This window comes from Protomyctophum bolini, assembly GCF_963924005.1.
Source record: "Protomyctophum bolini genome assembly, chromosome: 3".
Taxonomy (NCBI): Eukaryota; Metazoa; Chordata; class Actinopteri; order Myctophiformes; family Myctophidae; genus Protomyctophum; species Protomyctophum bolini.
Genome location: NC_137864.1, coordinates 45,624,457 through 45,645,880, shown reverse-complemented (window position 1 = coordinate 45,645,880; position 21,424 = coordinate 45,624,457). Strand labels below are relative to the sequence as shown.

At 43.6% G+C, this 21,424-nt stretch overlaps 1 protein-coding gene across 1 annotated transcript in view; it reads left to right on the top strand.

Annotated features, from left to right (window-relative positions):
- LOC308312559 (STE20-like serine/threonine-protein kinase) overlaps positions 1-21,388 on the top strand; it is a 49,182-nt gene extending 27,794 nt beyond the window's left edge. Inside the window, exons 8-18 of the mRNA XM_080759185.1 lie at positions 2,940-3,074; positions 3,448-4,182; positions 5,078-5,208; positions 5,831-5,954; positions 9,451-9,630; positions 12,133-12,262; positions 13,925-14,049; positions 14,537-14,728; positions 15,723-15,848; positions 16,139-16,252; positions 17,226-21,388. Of these exons, the coding sequence (XP_080615311.1) occupies positions 2,940-3,074; positions 3,448-4,182; positions 5,078-5,208; positions 5,831-5,954; positions 9,451-9,630; positions 12,133-12,262; positions 13,925-14,049; positions 14,537-14,728; positions 15,723-15,848; positions 16,139-16,252; positions 17,226-17,372 (2,139 nt within the window). The 3' untranslated portion in view covers positions 17,373-21,388. The remainder of the gene's footprint in view (positions 1-2,939; positions 3,075-3,447; positions 4,183-5,077; positions 5,209-5,830; positions 5,955-9,450; positions 9,631-12,132; positions 12,263-13,924; positions 14,050-14,536; positions 14,729-15,722; positions 15,849-16,138; positions 16,253-17,225) is intronic.
- The last annotated feature ends 36 nt before the right edge of the window (positions 21,389-21,424 follow it).

The following is a 21,424-nucleotide window of genomic DNA, read 5'->3' as shown; positions in this document are numbered from 1 at the left end:
AGGGCATTAATTAATGTGACACTGTAGTATCTGATCAAGTAGGGCATTCATTAATGTGACGCTGTAGTATCTGATCAAGTAGGGCATTAATTAATGTGACGCTGTAGTATCTGATCAAGTAGGGCATTAATTAATGTGACACTGTAGTATCTGATCAAGTAGGGCATTAATTAATGTGACACTGTGGTATCTGATCAAGTAGGGCATTAATTAATGTGACACTGTAGTATCTGATCAAGTAGGGCATTAATTAATGTGACACTGTGGTATCTGATCAAGTAGGGCATTAATTAATGTGACACTGTAGTATCTGATCAAGTAGGGCATTAATTAATGCGACACTGTAGTATCTGATCAAGTAGGGCATTAATTAATGTGACACTGTAGTATCTGATCAAGTAGGGCATTAATTAGTGTGACACTGTAGTATCTGATCAAGTAGGGCATTAATTAATGTGACACTGTAGTGTCTGATCAAGTAGGGCATTAATTAATGTGACACTGTAGTATCTGATCAAGTAGGGCATTAATTAATGTGACACTGTAGTATCTGATCAAGTAGGGCATTAATTAATGTGACACTGTAGTATCTGATCAAGTAGGGCATTAATTAATGTGACACTGTAGTATCTGATCAAGTAGGGCATTAATTAATGTGACGCTGTAGTATCTGATCAAGTAGGGCATTAATTAATGTGACACTGTAGTATCTGATCAAGTAGGGCATTCATTAATGTGACACTGTGGTATCTATCAAGTAGGGCATTAATTAATGTGACACTGTAGTATCTGATCAAGTAGGGCATTAATTAATGTGACACTGTAGTATCTGATCAAGTAGGGCATTCATTAATGCGACACTGTGGTATCTGATCAAGTAGGGCATTCATTAATGCGACACTGTGGTATCTGATCAAGTAGGGCATTAATTAATGTGACACTGTAGTATCTGATCAAGTAGGGCATTCATTAATGCGACACTGTGGTATCTGATCAAGTAGGGCATTAATTAATGCGACACTGTGGTATCTGATCAAGTAGGGCATTAATTAATGTGACACTGTAGTATCTGATCAAGTAGGGCATTAATTAATGCGACACTGTGGTATCTGATCAAGTAGGGCATTAATTAATGTGACGCTGTAGTATCTGATCAAGTAGGGCATTAATTAATGTGACGCTGTAGTATCTGATCAAGTAGGGCATTAATTAATGTGACACTGTAGTATCTGATCAAGTAGGGCATTAATTAGTGTGACGCTGTAGTATCTGATCAAGTAGGGCATTAATTAATGTGACGCTGTAGTATCTGATCAAGTAGGGCATTAATTAATGAAACAAACACTTGGAGATAATATGGAGATAAGAGGTTTCTGCCCGACAACGACAATATAAGTGTGCCAGTCCTATTCATCTTGGACCTGCCTGTCCATGAGAACAGTAAGACATCCTCATTGGACCTGAGGTGAACATCTGCTGAGCACGGCACACTCGGCACAGTATGGTGTACAGAGTCGTTCCGTACAGGTGTTCACACAGAGAGTCACAAGCCCACCACACACCGGCTGCGTCCGCCGCGCGGCGGACACAGCCGGCTCCATTATTTTCAATGAACCTATCGCACACCGGCTCCGTCCGCCGCGTCCCGCCGCGTCGCCTGGCGCGCCGATAGAACCCAGTTCTATTTTCCAGGCGGCGCCGCGCGGCAACGCGTCGCGCCGCAGACGGTGTGTGTCGGGCTCCAGTTACACTTCCAGACAGTCAAGGGGGTTAGGAGTCGTTTCGTACAGGTGTTCACACAGAGAGACACACCTGAAAGCATTGTGTTACCCCAAGAAAGGCTTGATGGGCTTGAACGTACAGAATAGTGTTCTACCACCGTTGAAGGTGTTGATATGGAAGGAACTGTATATTCTCAGGCCGGCAGAAGGTAAGCTTGTCTTGGGGGACCAGGGGGGTGATATGTTATTTTGAATGAGTTTAATGATGAAAGGTTTACTCTAGGTCAGTGGTTTTCAACCCTTTACACACCAAGGCCCGTTATTGTGTTAACCCATTCTGAACGGGAACCCATTTTGGTGTTAGCATCATGTTATGCTTTAGCTATTGAAAAATAGCAGATCTACAAGCTCATATCGCGCCACCGAGTGGCGCGCTACGAGCTTGTAGGTCTGCTATTTTTGAAAAATTCGAAGAACGACTGACATTTTTAGAATCTGATCTCAGGTCAGAATGGGTTAATCAGACCAGTGTGTGTCCAGTGGAAACCTCGTATGAATCTGATCTCAGGTCAGAATGGGTTAACATGCTCAACCTGTTATATTCATTAAAATAGGTTCTGGATTGCAGCTTCAAGTGTTAAAAGCATCAGAAAAAAGGCATTTCTTCTAAAGTCATCAGTTCTGAATGCTGATAGGCTTTGTTATGATTGATTCGTCATTTATGATTGCATGGGTGCTATTATTATATGATCATTCCATTCTATCTGCAATCAATTAGAAGGTGTTATAGCTCCTTTTGTTAAAAGGCACCATAAACGACTTTCCCTGAAGACCTGCCTTTGATTGAATCAACCGTTTGATCAAGCTCTATGTAAAAGGCCATGTCACACCTCTGGTTCCTTTGTCACACCTATGGCAGAGAGAGGTATATATAAAGACAACGAGAAAAGATATGAGAGGGACTTCTGTTAGGAGAGCTTGGAGGTGAGGAGATGCTTTCTGTACCCGTGATCTGTATCCTGAAGCACTTGTAGAGTTTTCTCAAGCTTGCGCATCCACTATTGTTTGTGTTCAAGAAATTTCTTGTAAAATGTGAATGCGAATAAAGATGTTAAATGCGTGCGTGCGTGTGTGTGTGTGTGTGTGCGCGTGTGTGTGTGTGTGTGTGTGTGTGTGTGTGTGTGTGTGTGTGTGTGTGTGTGTGTGTCCTGTATGCAGCATTCGTTCGTCTCCAGTGTGACAGACAGTAAGCCTGTGAGGGAGCTGATAGCTGAAGCCAAAGCCGAGGTGTTCACGGAGGAGATCTTAGACCACAAGGAGGAAGAGGAGGAGGAAGACACAGAGACACGACTGGTGAGCTTGTAGATCAGCTATTTTAACTGTCTTTTGTCATCCAACCAATATATAAGCAATATCCTATCAGTTAACACGTCTGATTTAAAGGTTTTAGTTTTTCTAGGGTTTGGATTATAGGAGAAAGTCTTCTACAATCAAGGCATAATCCTTACATAATTTAGCTTGGGGACCCCCGGATTCCCTTGCAAGGACCCCTGGGGGTCCCCAATTTCCTGGGGTGTAAGCAATGCAATGCTGTCCCAGCCGCCATTCTGCCCTAAATCGTATTTACGTACAGTAGTAACATCAGGTTTTATGTAACGAATTATTATTTTTTCCCTTGTCCCTCTCCGTTTTCCTTGCTAATTTCTTCTCGACACCCCTGTTCCAGGGCCATAAACGCGCCCCGTCGGACGTCAGCGTAGCCAGCTCAGAGGAGGAGAAGGTCCCCTTGTCTCCTTCCGTTCTGGAGCCTGTCCTGGAGAAGGCTGAACCAGCGCCACCCACCAAGCCCACCCTGGAGCTCCCCGTGTCCAACCACGTTGTGGACTCCAGCTCCACGGTCCAAGAACCCAGTGCTCCGGCGGTCGAACCACAGCGAGAAGAGACGCAGAGAACGGCCGTGGAGGACGCAGAGATCGTAGAACAGACACCGCCGGAGGAGAAGATCGCAGAGTCTGACGCGATGGACATAACGCCGACCGAACCGGAGACCTTAAAGCCTGAGCCCGAAGCACCGGCTCAGGAGATGGAACAGCTGGAGATAACCGACCACAACGAGAAAGAGGTGGACAGAGCCGACGTCACAGCTGATGAACAAGGAGGAAAAGCCACCACTGGGACTGTGGACGGCGCTGCAGCTCCTGTGGAAGAAAGGGTTGAGGCGGTGGAAGAGCCCAGCCCGGTGGTGGTGGAGGAGGAAGAGGACCCCTACAAGGGTCTGAAGGTGACCCTGACGTTACCCGGCGAAGACAAGCAGAGAGATGTTTCAGAGCAGGCCAACAACAACAGAGAGAAGGACTCAGACTCTGGCACCGGTTCAGCTGATAACAGCAGCATAGACCTGAACCTCTCCATATCCAGCTTCCTCTCCAAAACCAAAGAGCCAGGATCTGTTTCCTCACAGGTAAGGCCTGGGAAACGTACCCAAAATATGGCAAAACCCGATATTTAGGACCATATTTATTGTTTTTTAAATATCTCATATATAAACAAATTGACACATTGTAATAGATATTTTCTTTTTATAATCAAATATAATCGATTAGTCTGATTAACCACTTAACCCTGCAGCCAGCACCATTGCACCGTCGGAGGTGCATCAGGCAGAAATGCCCAGAAAGTCTCATCACTTGTGCTAACATCGATTTGAAGTCATGTAGGCCAGCACGATCACAGGTGGGACTCCATCCATACATGAACCCTAGCTCACAACTGAGCGGTGTGGTGTAGAATGTGGTGTAGATGTAATGTAGATGTGGTGTAGAATGAGGTGTAGATGTGGTGTAGATGTGGTGTAGAATGAGGTGTAGATGTGGTGTAGATGAGGTGTAGAATGAGGTGTAGATGTGGTGTAGATGAGGTGTAGAATGAGGTGTAGATGTGGTGTAGATGTGGTGTAGAATGAGGTGTAGATGTGGTGTAGATGAGGTGTAGAATGAGGTGTAGATGTGGTGTAGATGAGGTGTAGAATGAGGTGTAGATGTGGTGTAGAATGAGGTGTAGATGTGGTGTAGATGTGGTGTAGACGCTGTAGATGTGGTGTGTGTGAGGCGATCAGGCATCCGTTAGTGCTTTGGCTGTTCACACACACACCAGTCCGGTCCTGTTTGATCATGAATGGGAGAGGAATATATCCCACCCTTTTCACATTGGCATGTTATAGAGCCACCAACAGGTGGATATTTGTTGTCGGTCCGCTATTCCTGAGGGACTCCACTAAACGGCGTGTGGAGTTTTAAGACTGAACTGCAGACTGTCGCTCACGGAGAGGCTGCCATTCTTCTCGCTTTCTTTCTCAGGACATCAAGCGTCAGAAGAAGACGCTGAAGAAGACGCGTAGGTTCATGGTGGACGGAGTGGAGGTCAGCGTGACCACGTCCAAGATCATCACCGACAACGACACCAAGAACGAGGAGATGAGATACCTCAGGTTAATAAATAATACCACCAGCAGCAGCACTCTTTTACCCATAGGCTCGGCTTGTTATCCCATTTAGGCATGACGTCGAAATTTTAAAAAAATCTTTTTTTAAATGTATTTTGTTTCTGAAAAACCTCATGTTTCTATATCGGTGGTTCTCAATATTAAGGACCCCCAAAAATATATTAAATTGGCCGCTGACCCCCATCTGAAAATGTGTTGTTTCAGGGACCACCTCCCAGAAGCAAAGATTTGAGTTAAAAACGTTCGCTCTGAAAGAGTATATAATATTCAAAGCTTTGCACCACATGTTCATGATTTTTCAAAAATAGCAGACCTGCTATTTTTCAATAGCTAAATTATAACATAATGTTTAAAACACCAAAAGGTTCTCGCCCAAAATGGGTTATAGTCCTCAGTGGCATACAACCAAGTATAAAGTAGGTCACTTATTTCATCACTCTCCACTATAGGGTGGTGACATTTTGGGACCACGTGTGGTCGCATAAGAAAACCGAAATCAAAATTCGACGTCAAAATGAACACTGTACCGATCTCTCCATAACGGCTCTTTTCTCTCTCTCTTCTCTCCGTGTCGTCCTCCTCCTCCTCCTCCTCCTCCTCCTGCCAGGCGCCAGGAGCTGAGGGAGCTGCGTCTCCTGCAGAAGGAGGAGCAGAGAGCCCAGCAGCAGCTCAGCAACAAGCTTCAGCAGCAGAAAGAGCACATCTACAGGCGCTTTGAGCAGGAGACCACGGTCAGTTCACACACCTACAGGCGCTTTGAGAAGGAGACCACGGTCAGTTCACACACCTACAGGCGCTTTGAGAAGGAGATGTATTAACATCAATATTTCATGTCAAGGACCTCAAAAAAATTATATGTAATTGGCCACCGACCCCCCATCTGAAAATATGTTGTTCCAGGAACCTCTCAGAAGCATTGTAACGGGGACAGACTCCCGTGTGTTACTGGCCGACAATAAGCCACTCCCGACCTACTTATTATTGAATGTATTGGAGTGTTTCCAACAACATTTTTGTGTTATTAGTTTTTTGTACCATGGCACGAAGTGACGTGCTGTGAGCTTGTTGTACATCTGCGATTTTTGAATAGCCAACGCTAAAATCTCTAAAGGACACTCTCCTGGTTTTAATGGGTTAAAGGTTTCGTGACATTAATTATGACCTCAATTACACCCAAAAAACCTGAACTTTGAACATTCTGTGGCCTGGAGTTTTCTCTGGGGGTTGGAAGCCTTTTGAGCTGCAATTAAAACAGTGACATCTGCTGGCAAATCCCATTGACGTATATGGGATTTGCTGGCTCTTGCGTCACAAACAGCAGGAAAAGAAGAGCACTTGTTTGAGCCAGGAAAACCCAGACCACAGAAAATCTACTGAATGTTAAAAGAAGATTTGTGTTTTTTCCAAGTAGATCTTCTACTTATTAACATACTGTAAGGCTGTAATGGAGGTCGAGCACAAGGAAGGGCGAAGGAGACATTTGAGTGTTGGAATTTGACTCTAGGGTATTGTTTTTCCCACACTATTATATATAAGCTCTGCTCACATCAGAACAAATGGGATTTAGGTTGGAAATCCCTTTTAACTCGCAGGCGCGTCGCGTGGATTAAAATGTTGACTCACTCGGCCAATTAGCACCGCGAGCGGGGTGGACGCAACTCCGGCCCGGTAGGTGAAAACGGGTTATACCGGCTTGCTAATGGGGGAGCGTTTAAAAGGCTTGCTGTGGTTGGTGTGATTTTGGACACGTTGGCTACAACAGAAATGTGCAATGCACAGGGGTGAGCCAGGGGTGAGCCAATGTCACTCCGAGGTGAGAGTGGAAAGTCTGGTGACGCGAGGTTACTGCCAACGTACGCTGTCTTTTGTTGTTTGTCCTTGTTGTTTCGGCACTGTGTGTGTGTGTGCACTCTGCACTCTGACATCTGTGATTGTAGAACGTGTAGTTATGCCCGAAAACTTCAACACATCACCTCCTGCATTCGTGTTGTTTTTCTCCTCCACTGAAGAATTGCTCTTCAGTGCTGGTAATGGTGAATTAATTACACTCTTGAGTGTGTACAAATGGAACCAAATGGACCCGTTCCTTTTGTACACACTCAGAGTTACAGACCCAGTAAAAGGTCCCATTTGGTTCCTAACTATAATCATTTAGGCAGGGCACCCCCTGGAATGACCTTTTGTTGAGTTTTTTTGACTCCCACCAGTCAATGCCAGCCTAAGTAAGCCCTGGCATGCCCCTCTGCTACGTGCCTCCTCACCTCTCAGCTTCCATAAGCCCCCCCTGAGGCTCTCACATCGGTGTGCCCCCCGTGACCGAGTTCTGCCCTGCAGTGAAATGTAAATCTCGGCGTCAGTCAAAGTTAAGAGTTTTACCGTAAGGCTGTTTTTGCCAAAGAAAAGCTGTTGCACTCTGGAATGTAAACACACGCAAGTCATTCCCTTTCCATTGTGTGTCGATACAGAGAGACGCGCGTGCACGCACGCACTCGCACTCGCACTATAGGAGTTGGTTAGGAGTCACATTTTGTACCATATCGTTTGCACCCAGTGTTCTAACTATTCTAACCTTTTGCGTGTTTTTTACTTTATTTTTGTAAATAAACGCGAGACGTTTTGAGCTTGTAGATGTGCTGCTTTTGCCATTTGTTATATCCAAATTCCAGTCTGTGATAACAGGGCCTTTATATTCTATATATTTTCATTATAACCTATATATATATATATATATATATATTCCATTAACCAGTTGGCACATCATTTAAATAATGTCACAATTCCATCACGTTTCAATTCGAAACACAATCGAACATTTTGTGAAAGACACTTTCTTTCTCTCCACTTTCCGGTAATACCCATGTTGTCCCTGGTGACTGCTGACACCTGCTGGCTGGCTTAGGAAGGGTGTTGGTTCTCAATGTGGGGTGAAATTTGTTAATAATAATTATAGCATCACAATCTCAATCAATTTAACCATCGAAACCTCGTATGAATCTGATCTCAGGTCAGAATGGGTTAAACACTGCTTCTCTCCTCCTCCTCAGAGTAAGAAGCGCCAGTATGACCAGGAGGTGATATTAAACACTGCTTCTCTCCTCCTCCTCAGAGTAAGAAGCGCCAGTATGACCAGGAGGTGATATTAAACACTGCTTCTCTCCTCCTCCTCAGAGTAAGAAGCGCCAGTATGACCAGGAGGTGATATTAAACACTGCTTCTCTCCTCCTCCTCAGAGTAAGAAGCGCCAGTATGACCAGGAGGTGATATTAAACACTGCTTCTCTCCTCCTCCTCAGAGTAAGAAGCGCCAGTATGACCAGGAGGTGATATTAAACACTGCTTCTCTCCTCCTCCTCAGAGTAAGAAGCGCCAGTATGACCAGGAGGTGATATTAAACACTGCTTCTCTCCTCCTCCTCAGAGTAAGAAGCGCCAGTATGACCAGGAGGTGATATTAAACACTGCTTCTCTCCTCCTCCTCAGAGTAAGAAGCGCCAGTATGACCAGGAGGTGATATTAAACACTGCTTCTCTCCTCCTCCTCAGAGTAAGAAGCGCCAGTATGACCAGGAGGTGATATTAAACACTGCTTCTCTCCTCCTCCTCAGAGTAAGAAGCGCCAGTATGACCAGGAGGTGATATTAACCCATTCTGAACGGGAACCCGTTTTGGTGTTGGCACCACGTTATGCTTTAGCTATTGAAAAATAGCAGATCTACAAGCTCATAGCGCGCCACCGAGTGGCGCGCTACGAGCTTGTAGGTCTGCTATTTTTGAAAAAAATCGAAGAACGACTGACATTTTCAGAAACTGATCTCAGGTCAGAATGGGTTAATCAGAGCAGTGTGTGTCCAGTGGAAACCTCGTATGAATCTGATCTCAGGTCAGAATGGGTTAAACACTGCTTCTCTCCTCCTCCTCAGAGTAAGAAGCGCCAGTATGACCAGGAGGTGATATTAAACACTGCTTCTCTCCTCCTCCTCAGAGTAAGAAGCGCCAGTATGACCAGGAGGTGATATTAAACACTGCTTCTCTCCTCCTCCTCAGAGTAAGAAGCGCCAGTATGACCAGGAGGTGATATTAAACACTGCTTCTCTCCTCCTCCCCAGAGTAAGAAGCGCCAGTATGACCAGGAGGTGATATTAAACACTGCTTCTCTCCTCCTCCTCAGAGTAAGAAGCGCCAGTATGACCAGGAGGTGATATTAAACACTGCTTCTCTCCTCCTCCTCAGAGTAAGAAGCGCCAGTATGACCAGGAGGTGGAGAACCTGGAGCGGCAGCAGAAGCAGACCATCGAGCGTCTGGAGCAGGAGCACACCAACCGGCTGAGGGACGAGGCCAAGCGCATCAAGGCCGAGCAGGACAAGGAGCTCTCCAAGTACCAGAACATGCTCAAGAACCGCAAGAAGGAGGTAAGGCCTCACAACCCCACTGTCTGTCACACTGGGAAAGCATATAGTCCGGTGTCATTTTATGTTTGAGCTATATCTTAGCCACTTTTAACCATTGTTTTATACTTTGGCTATTCAAAAATATTCACAAAAGATGTGTCTTATATTAAAAGCGAACATTTTAAAGTCAAACATTTGCTCCTGGGGGGGGGGGGGGGGGGGGTGTGTCCCTGAAACTACATATTTTGAGATGGGGTGGGGGGGGGGGGGGTAGCAGCCAATTACATAATTGTGCAACATGAAAACATCTGTCAGGCGGTCGTTAAAAGTTGATTTCTCCCTCTGTCATTTCCTCGTATTTCTAAGACATTTTGAAGGTTTTGCTTCTGAAATGATCCATTATTTATATGGAGAAATCCCGTCATTTAACATGCATCTCAATGGGTGAGAAGGACAGCAGTCTCTTTCGCTGCTAACGTGCCTATTGGACGGGTTGGGGAGGGACTTAGCGAAGGGCTAATTTGGTTCTGCTGTGAATCTCTTGATGTAAAGTTAGGAATGACAATGAAGAGGAGCTTGAACTTTAATCATCGTCTTATAAAAATCCACTTGAACCCGGCACGCCTATTCTGGTGGGAACGTTTGCCCAAAATAGCCTGATCTACAAGCCCACTGTGAGCTTGTAGATCGGCTATTCTTGGTGAAGAGATTTGGTGCAGACGGAAAAGGCAATCCAAGTACAGTTGTAACTCGGGTCGTTTTTTTTACTAAGGATAGAGGGTTTTACTTTACTTAGTTCATTAAAAGAACAGGTAGTGGTATTTCAAAAGCACTGCACATCCCGTGTTGGAAATGAACCTCTTGCCTTGACAATCTTATCATAATATGCCATGTTCTGCAGACTGTGAATTATACACAGTGGAATGAATGCAACGGCATTGTTTTTCCTGTAAAGTTCCTATTCATGGTAACTCATCTTGGTGCTATAGCGCGCACGCACGCGTGTATTTGGGTGTCAACAGCAGTGTAACTGTGTAGGAGGATATAATGCATTGTGATCCACAGGGAGTGGCCAACATTATGGTACAGTCGGTTCAGTCGTCTTCCTGTGTCGTGTGCAACGCCCCGTACAGGATGTAAGTGAAGGGTGTGTGTGTGTGTGTGTGTGTGTGTGTACTGCTCTGCTGTCTCTCTCAGTGCACAGCGCCTTGGCCTCAGTAGCTGTGGGGTAGACATACAGTCGTGCGTGCGTGCAATGCTGTATGCATCACAGACAGTCACAGTAGGAGCAGGTCATGTAGTCTGGTGATGATGAGCTTCTAGCGATCATCATGTCCAAAATCAATAACTGGGCGGAAAACGACGACTGATGGTGGTTAATAATAATAATAAGATGGTGGTTATGGATTTCTGTCCCCCACCATTATATCAATGATATCTGACAGCAGACTATTAGCCCATTCTGAACGGGAACCCATTTTGGTGTTAGCATTATGTTATGCTTTAGCTATTTAAAAATAGCAGATCTACAAGCTCGTAGCGCGCCACCGAGTGGCACGCTACGAGCTTGTAGATCTGCTATTTTTTTTTTAAATCGAAGAGCGACTGACATAGAAGACATTTTTTGAATCTGATCTCAGGTCAGAATGGAAAACTGTCAGGATGTAGAAGACATTTTTAGAATCTGATCTCAGGTCAGAATGGGTTAGCTGACACGCTGGTGAAACGGGATTGAATGGCATCTTGCTAGCTCCGACTAACGATATACTCTCTCCCCTAGCGCCGCAAGTGTCTGCCTGCAAGTGTCTTTTACATTTCTTTAAAGCATAAGAATATGAAATATGTCAGTAATCTATAGATAAAAAGAGAGGATCCGGGCACTCAAAGTAAAAAAATGAGGAACGCCTTTATTAAAGGTAGAGTAAGTGATTTCACTTAATTCAAATATCACTTATTTTTTTGTTTTGTTGTGATAATCCTCCCTACTATAGAGTGTGCTGACCATATAATGAGTTCCTCCCTGTCCCCAGTTAACCCCTGGGGGTCAAAAAACCGTAGGTTTCGTTTTTGGTTCTCTATCCTGATTGGATGAAAGGCTGGGTCCCAAGGCAAAAACGAAACCTAAGGTTTTATGAGTGAAATCACTTACTCTACCTTTAAATTAAAAAGGCGTTCCTCATTTTCAACCAAGAGTGCGCGGATCCTCTCTGTCTTGATCCCGTTTTTGATCCGTGTGAGCACCGTTTTATCATTATCACGTTTTGTTTTATCTCCGTTGAGCACCTGGTTAGTTCCTCTTTTTCTCTGTTTCTCTTTGTACTGTATATTTAAGTCATTTGTCATATCTGCCACTGTGTTCCAATGTTCAATGCCAAAAACTATTATTTGTGTGACAATGGTCAAATGTGTACTTGTGTGTACAATGTCAATGTGACAGCCCTTACTTCCTCCTGTGTGTGAGACACACCGAGCGGTTCCTCAGTAGGTAGTGTTCTCACGTTGACTCTTTGTCCTCCTCAACAGGAGCAGGAGTTTATCCAGAAGCAGCAGCAGGAGCTGGACAGCGCTCTGAAGAAGATCATCCAGCAGCACAAACACGAGCTGGCCACCATCGAGAGGGACTGTCTGAACCACAAGCAGCAGCTCCTCAGAGGTAGGGGGCGAGGCCCTTGAGAATCACAGTGTTATTGTCACAACAGAGGTCTGCAGGTGTAAAGCGGTGGGAGAAATGCTTCAATATCTTTGTAGTATTCCATGAAAAGTGAGAGGATGGAGATAATCGAATGCGAGCAATGCAGGGAAAGAGATGTGCTGAGGTGATAAAGTCCCTGCCCACCACCGCGGAGGTTGTTGTGCTGAGGTGATAAAGTCCCTGCCCACCACCGCGGAGGTTGTTGGACCCAATCCGGCTTTGTCGGGCGTCTACACGAACACAATTGGCCCGTGTTCGCGGGACGGAAGCCGGGCGGGGAGAGTGAGAGTTGAGAGTACATTAATACACTTTATTGAAAAAGATAAAGTGTAAAAAGGTGGAGAACCAATGTGTAATCCAGTATGTAAAGTTGAACAGCAGCGCTCTAGCACTGCCTGGGCCTTTTATCCCAGTCTGATATGTCTGGAGCTGCACAAACACCCCCTCCATCCACATGGCTGGGCCGGTAAGCTCCCTGTAAAGCACTTTGAGCAGCAGTGAAGAAGCAAGCAGAATGCCTCACCTCATCAGAGGTGCTTTGGCATAGGCACGACCAGCATACTGTAGTACTGTACTGTACAGTACTGTACTACTGTACTGTAGCTTTTTTTCATTTCCCCAGTTTGATATGCCAATAGGCCAGTGGTTCCCAAAATGGGGTCCGAGGACCACCAGGGGTCCCTGAGGGAGTTCCAGGGGGGACCCCAACTAAATGATAGTTTGGAACCAAATGGACCCTTATGGGTCTGTAACTCAGAGAGTGTACAAATGTATTTGTACACTCTCAGAGTTAAATTAACATTGATTTTACAATATAAATTGGGGTCAAACTGGGGGTCCTTGAAATTAAAATGGTTGAGAGTCACTGCTAGAGCCGTACGAATCTTCTCTTATGGGGGTCCCTGGCGTATATTTTCTAATGGGGGTCCGCGGGATAATGAGTGTCAATTTGGGGGTCCTTGACATGAAAAAGTTTGGGAACCACTGCAGTAGGCCACGGTCCACAGACCCCTATTTGATGGGATTTATTTTTTATTTTATTCTCTGGGACCCCAATCTACACTGTAAAATCTCTTGAGGGTATATAAATGGAACCATGTGGTCCAGTCCATAACTCTCTGAGTTATAGACACCTTTAAGGGTCCATTAGGTTCTTTAAATATCAATAATTTAGCTGGTGGCCCCGTGGATTTATTTGTTTTATTTAACCCCTTTCTATCTTTCCATTTTACTCTCTCAGAGTTACTGAACCTTAACGTAAGGGTCCATTAAAATAAAATAAAATGCCGATCTACAAGCTCACAACACATTGTAATCTTTCACCATGAAGTGTAAAGCCGGCTTCAGTGCCTCCGTGCCCAGACTGAGAAACATCTGATTTGAATCGCATTTCAAAACCACCTAGGAATGTGTTTCTACTGTGTTTTTGCATTTCAGAGTCTGAAATGCAACACACTGTATATCGTCACTGTCGTGCAGAAACCTCTTATGTCCAAATGTTAACTTGAACGGCGCTTGTGAGCAGTCATAGTGACTGCACCTTGTGTCGTGTTGTGTTGGAATGTGCTGTCCCGTCTGTGTTCAGCAACTGACCTTGTGTTGTGTTGGGCTGTCTGTGTTCAGCGCGAGAGGCGGCCATGTGGGAGCTGGAAGAGCGCCACCTGCAGGAGAAGCACCAGCTGTTCAAGCAGCAGCTCAAAGACCAGTACTTCATGCAGAGACACCAGCTGCTGAAGAGACACGAGAAGGTGCGTTATAGTTTACATTATAAAATGTATAATATAAATGATATTATATTTCTGTGGGACTCAAGATTGTAGTCTGAAAGAATGTATGAATGAATGAAAAAGCTTTATTTCGAACATGTTAAAATTAGACAAAACAAAAACCAAGCCTCCCTGGCCACAAAGCATTATAATTTATTTCCACGTTCGAAACGGAGTAGGAAGAAGTATAAAACGTATACAACCCTTTATTCCTTATATTTCAGCATCATCATCTCTTGACGTCCATAAATACATTCAGTCAACTGAAACATTTTCCCGTATTATTATTTTGTCTTCGTAATGTCATGCTAAAATAGTGATCCGATTACCTGATCTACAAGCGAGACGTGGCCAAAGCATTTCCGGGGGGGTCCCCCCCACCCCAGCCAGAAAAACATTAACCCTGTGGTGTTCTCTGTGTGTGTGTGTGTGTGTGTGTGTGTGTGTGTGTGTGTGTGTGTGTGTGCAGGAGATGGAGCAGATGCAGCGCTACAACCACCGTCTCATGGAGGAGATGAAGAACAAGCAGACCCAGGAGAGAGCCAGGCTGCCCAAGATCCAACGCAGCGAAGCCAAGACACGCATGGCCATGTTCAAGAAGAGCCTCCGCATCACCACAGCCATCCTCAGCCCAGAGCAGGAGAGAGACAAGATCAAACAGGTGAGAGAGAGAGAGAGAGAGAGAGAGAGAGAGAGAGAGAGAGAGGGACACAAGATCAAACAGGTACCAGGGGTTCCCAACCTTTCTATAATCAAAGTCATACGATTTGTCACACACGTTACAGCAGTGAAATCATTTGATTAGTAGATTTGACCCTCAATCCAACCCTTTGATTCTGAGTGCCAAGCAGGGAAGCACTGGGTCCCATTTTTACAGTCTTTGGTATGACCCGGCCGGGGATCGAACCCCGACCTCCCAGTTTCAGGGCGGACACTCTAAACCACAAGGCCACTGTCTGGTAATGATCACGGCATGGAGGGGAGGGAGGGGGTCGCGCATCATCGTACCAAAACCTAACCCGGTCAGTCAGACAGTTGACTGGCCTAAGTAGCCTACCCACTGCTATATTATTATATCACAATATAATGTTATATCATTGACCTAAAAGGCTATCAACTATATCTAGACAATCAACAAGGATAGTATGATTAAAAAAAAAAAAAAGTTAGGCCTTTTTCAGAAATGACTTTGGACATGTGGAAAACCTTCGTTAAACATGCGGTGTGCGTAATTTACATGGTATTACATCATCTTCTGATACTATAAAATGAAATAATAATCCCGTACCGTATGGTGTTTTATTTCATTAGCACGTTTCATAGGCTACAGGTTGTTGTTGGGTAAAGGCAAAGGTTTCGACACTGATGTCACTGCTATGCTACGCAACACAGGAAGTAACACACGACTCGAAGCAGTTTATAAACCACAGTCGGTGACGAATCCTTGGTGTTTTCATTCGACCGGGGCTGAGTCAACTTTTCACCGCTGTTCTGGCGACGGTCGGGAAAACATGGGAATGGTTTGAAACCTCTGCTCTAAATCAGTGCTTCTCAAACGTTTCCGTGCCATCGACCCCCCAAACGTATTTGGCTGTCCCCAGAACCGGGCCAGGACGGACAGCGTTCATGTGGTTAACAGTTTGCTGTGTGGTCAGTTCGCAGCCCAGGAGGAGAAGAGACAGAAGAACGAGAGGCTCCACCAGCAGCAGAAACATGAGAACCAGATGAGAGACCTGCAGTTGCAGTGTGACGCCAACGTCAGAGAGCTGCAGCAGCTACAGGTACACAGCGCGTGGACAGTCACACTCACGTGCACACACACACACACACACACACACACACACACACACACACACACACACACACACACACGTGTGCATATTTAACCACACTAGTACTACATCACTGTTATTTAACCAGGAAGAAGGTACACCAGAAAGAGTACAAGCTAACTACATTCAGTGGGGAGCTAAAGCCAGCAGCACTAGTCAAATGAACATGTGTTACCAATAAGCAAACCACACACACACACACAGTCCAGTAGTGATTATACCAACATACTGTGTTTCAGAACGAGAAGTGCCACCTGCTGATCGAACACGAGACTCAGAAGCTGAAGGAGCTGGACGAGGAGCACAGTGCGGAGCTGAAGGAGTGGAGAGAGAAGCTCCGGCCCAGGAAGAAGGTACAGTACACCACCAACCTGGCAACCACACGTTATTTAACCACACTAGTACTACATCACTGTTATTTAACCAGGAAGACGGTACAGTACACCTCCAACTAGGGCATTAAGCAACTAGTCCACTAGTTGCTTAATGCCCTAGTTTACTAGTCGACTAGTAAATCCACTAGTCGACCTTGCTGGTACTAGTTGACTAGTTCATAAGAAGAAAAAAATCCCGATTTTGTTAAGCCTCAAGATGAGGTAGATTGTAGTTATAGTCACCAATGTATACAGTTTTTAAATGTACAAATATTTATTAAAAAACAACAACTATAGTCGACTAGTAAACTAGGCAACTAGTCAACTAGTAAAAATGACTAGAAGTGAATGCCCTACCACCAACCACACATTATTTAACCACACTAGTACTACATCACTGTTATTTAACCAGGAAGAAGGTACACCAGAAAGAGTACAAGCTAACTACATTCAGTGGGGAGCTAAAGCCAGCAGCACTAGTCAAATGAACATGTGTTACCAATAAGCAAATCAAAGTCACACTATGTAAAATACCAGAGTTCGGGATATAACTGGACTACTAAACAACACCTAGGACCTAAAATAATGTACTCACTTTGTTTCATGAGCGCACAGAGTGAAAGGGATTTCTGACTGCCTGGCCATGTGTGTGTCAAACATTCTGCTGACTAACTTGACTGTCTGTAGGCAAATACCATATCAGGCCACTAGGTGTCGATGATGGCCTTTCTGACAAGTAGCTTTCCCCTCTTCTGTTATGTTTGCACAAATATCACATTGATATTCTCAGTTGTGTAACTCTCTCTTTCACTGGCTCTAGAGTCAACACGTTAAGACAAAAAACAAAACCATAAGAAGCACCATCACAATCGATGAAAGAAAGCATTGATTTAAAAAAAGAAAATAAATAAATTGTTTGTGAATGTTTTATTTTTATTTTCTTTCTCTCCAGGCCTTGGAGGAGGAGTTTGCCAGGAAGCTGCAGGAGCAGGAGGTATTCTTTAAGATGACCGGAGAGTCCGAGTGCCTTAACCCTTCCAGTCAGAGCCGCATCTCCAAGTTCTACCCCATTCCCAGCGTCCACTCCACAGGCTTTTAAAGGCCTGACTCATGCTTGGCTGCGGGGCCGGCATAGTCTCCCTTAACCTCACACACACTGATGAGTCTGGGGGAAATATAAGATTTATGGGCTTGAGCAGCGAAGCAAACCAGCGGTAACAACAATCCTATCGCCCACTGCTTTGGAAAAACAATCCCCATACCATCCCATTATGAAGGACTGCCCTGAACTTTTTTTGTTTTCCGTGACGCTGATATCTTCTGACATTTATAAACTGTTCCCACGTAGAAGTCACCAGAAGTCCTGCTGGAGACAATGTCCCGCTCTGTAGCGTTGTGAAGATAGCCGAGCTTGTAGAACGGCTATTTTTCGGTGCGTGACTGCAGCACGCGACCAAATATAAATCAGACTCAACGTACCGTTCCTTTACACACAGTATATTTTCATACATTCGGACGAAGGTGAAATCGCACACACACACACACACACACACACACACACACACACACACACACACACACGCAGCCGACCGTGGAACATGGACGTTTATTGGAGACGGAAGCCTCGGCCCGCGCTGCCTTCAGTCCACCGGTGACACCGGGAGAATGGAAGAGGATTGTTGTCTCTTGAAAAGCCCAGTGTTTTAACCCGGTTCTGTGTCTCAGGTAGAGGACGATGGGCCTCGTTCTCTTGATGCCATGCGTTGGGGAACAAAATTACCCCTCCTTTCAGTTTGTTTTATCTTTTCTCCTCTTTTTTTTGTTTCGTCAGTGATTCTTAGCGTAACCCCGTGAAATGAAGGCTGTAACGATGGCGAAATGAAGGATTTAATATTCAGTATTTTGGTACCATGGCCGTTTGCCTCAAAACCACTGAAGTGAAGTGATTTTCTTTTTATTCCCAATTGATTTTATTTCGTTGAATTTGATGAAGAATCTAGTGCCTGTAGCTTTTGACGTTATTACGCTTTTAAATCTCAGCACTTAAGATTTTTCTTTTCATACTTTTTTTTTGGTGTGCTGCTCAATATTTCTCAGATTAGAGATTTGCACTAGAAGAACGGCTAGCATTTTTATAACGTTTCCGATTTCGGTTTGATCTATGGTAAATAACCGTATCAGTTCCTATTGATTTGAAGCAGTAACAACACATTATACCGTGTTCAACACCTGTATGATGAAGTAGGGCTTTAAATTCCCGGAAATAGTTTTTAACTAGTTGAAATGTGGAGATACAAGTTCTCTGCCCGACAACAGAGATACATAGTGATGTCACAGGGAGATGTCGGCACTTGCCGGAATGCCTCTCTCAGCCACTAACTGTGGTCTAATTGGAAATGGAATGTTCTTATGGTGGATGAAGAGCACATTTTGTAATAACTCCATGAAGATGATACAATATATTTTGTATGAAATCGTACATATCGCTCTATATTAGTATACATTTTAGTTTACAATGCATTTCGGGTTGAAACCAGTCTTATGCATGGCCGTCAATGCAAATTGCCTTTTTTTCCCTCTCTCTCTCTCTCTCTCTCTTCAGGGTTTCTTCAGCATGCCTGAAGCTAGGGCTGGGTGATATTGACTTAAAAAATCAAAAGCACAATTATTTTCAAACTCTTGCCTCAATTACAATTAGAATTCCGTTTGTTTTTTAATAGTGAAAATAGCCGAGACCACATCGTGAGCTTGTACATCTGCTATTTTCATCTTTGTACAAAGTACAAATACAGTACAGTGCTCAATTAATTTAGTCGATTATAAAACATAATCTATTTGAATGTTGTCGTGTTGATTCGTTGAGATACAAGTAATACGATATTACATATAAATAAACTCTTCAAATAACCTACATGAGCAACATTAAGTCGGTAATTGGTTCTAATCTAAATGTCAGTTTTTCCCCCCCCCCGATACCTCTAAGCACAGCTGTGTGATTCAGTTGCCTTGTTTTGCTGTGCAACGAGCTCAGCTCAGCGGGGGAATGGTGGCAGACGTTTTGGTTCTCGGGGCGTGTTGTAATGTAGATAACGGTGTTGACATTCAGAGACGACAAGGTATCACTACTGTTCAAAATGACAAGAAGGATAATGTCACTGTGGTGTCATTTAATGCCAGACTGTGTCATGGCGTTGTGTTTAGCTTAGCTTAGTATGGATCTGTAGAAGTCTAGTTAGACCTGTTATGTTGGTCTGTTTGTCGCAGGGTCACACCACCAGCCTATAGATAGAGCATAGCAGTGGCCGTGGTGTTCTGGGCCAACTGTAAACTCTCTAATTCATTTTCCCCCATAAAGATTTACAAAAACATATTTATATCAATTAGTCTAAGCCTAGAATCCAGCCATCCAGGATCCTGGTGAATCATGACCATAAAACTTTTGATTCTGTGGAGAAAAACATTTAATACATTTTGATCATTTAATTATGATACATTTATAATTTTTTTCATTTTTTCACAGAATCAATTCTCAATTTCCACAATTTCCGCAATTTCCGCAATTTGAAAAAAATGAAAAAATGAAAAAAACGATGGGTTATAGCCCATGTTTTTTGAAATTTTGGAAAAAAAAGTTATCCTCGTTTCTCATCATTTTGGACCATGGGCTATAGCCCATATCGTACGGCATACTATAGCGCGCCGTTTTTCATCATTTTTGAGGATTTGAAAAAAGAAATGACGATTTTTCAGTGGAGTCCAGAAAACCACACCCACTGCTATGCTCTATACCTCTTGGCTCTTTTCCACTATGAACTAGGGTTCCATAACGGTTCACTTTGAGTCCTTATAGTTTTAAAGAACCATCTGTTGTTTCGTATCTACTGTACGGTACACACCTTTACTGGAATGAAGCAAGTATGCTCATAGTCTCTCTTACAGTATTGTCATTGTATTTGTTTGATGATTCCAGTGTCAAGACACCTGTAGTCAACATATAGATGACTGCATGTGTGAACTTTCCAGTAAATACAGAAAATACCAAAATTGTAGTTACATGTGTTTTATGTGCAGCAGTAGCAATGTGTGACTTTGACTTTGCTTCTTTTTTATTTCATTTTTTTCCCCTTCTTTCAATGCCTCTTCATAAGGTATGTTGCTACCAGGTTTTATTATGCGTCGGACCTGCATGGCTTTTGATTTTCTTTTTACCGTTTATTGAAATGATTATACAATTTTAATAGCTGATAGCCTTAAAGAAACATATCAATATACTGTGTACACTTTTGTAGGTTTTTTTTTTTGATCGAGCTCTAGGAGGTTCTGTGCAAATTTGCCAAGTCAGTTACATTCACTGATTTATATTATCTAAAATTATTTCTTCATGTTTCATTATTTTTATTAAGACGTTTATGTTCTGTTTTTATTCAGACTCTTAAGCTCGACTAAATTCAAACCATTAGCAAAAAAGAAATCTGTGTGAGTTAGTTGTGGTCTATTGAAAATAGTGGATCTACACACAGATCAGCTATGTTTGCTATTAATGAATAAAATGAACGTGTAAAAGGCTTAAGTGGTTAAAACTAAAAGATTCATATTTGTTGTCGCGGCTATAAACATGAAATTCCAACAAAATGGACCTGACTGGTTTAGGCCATCGTGCCCTTTGATTGGTTTATTTGATCATCTCGTCGCCTCTGATTGGGCTATTGAAATTCATGTCTCAAAGCTATTTAATGATTGGTCAGTTTAGTTATGTACAAAGATAACGTGAACTGTGTGCTGTGCGCCTTTCCTCACATGAAAATTCTGACGGTAACTATTTATATAAAAACTGATACTGTACTACAATATCTGCAGTTGTTTATACACTATTCAATGGTTAAATTCCACGTTCAACAGTATATATATCTGCTTATAATCAGTAGGCTACTTGTCTTGTTCAGTTTGGACGACTTCCAAAATCAATTTGTGATTAAATTCTTGAATGTTTATTGGAGAAATAGGAGAACTTCCATACTGGAATCGTTATGCATCGTTTTAAAAGAAAAGTTGGTAGTTTAGAATGCCTGTATACTGTAGATTTGAATTGAATTGTAAATAAACAATTATCTTTGATATTTGTCTGATGCTTTGTCTTTTCCCTTCCACAGA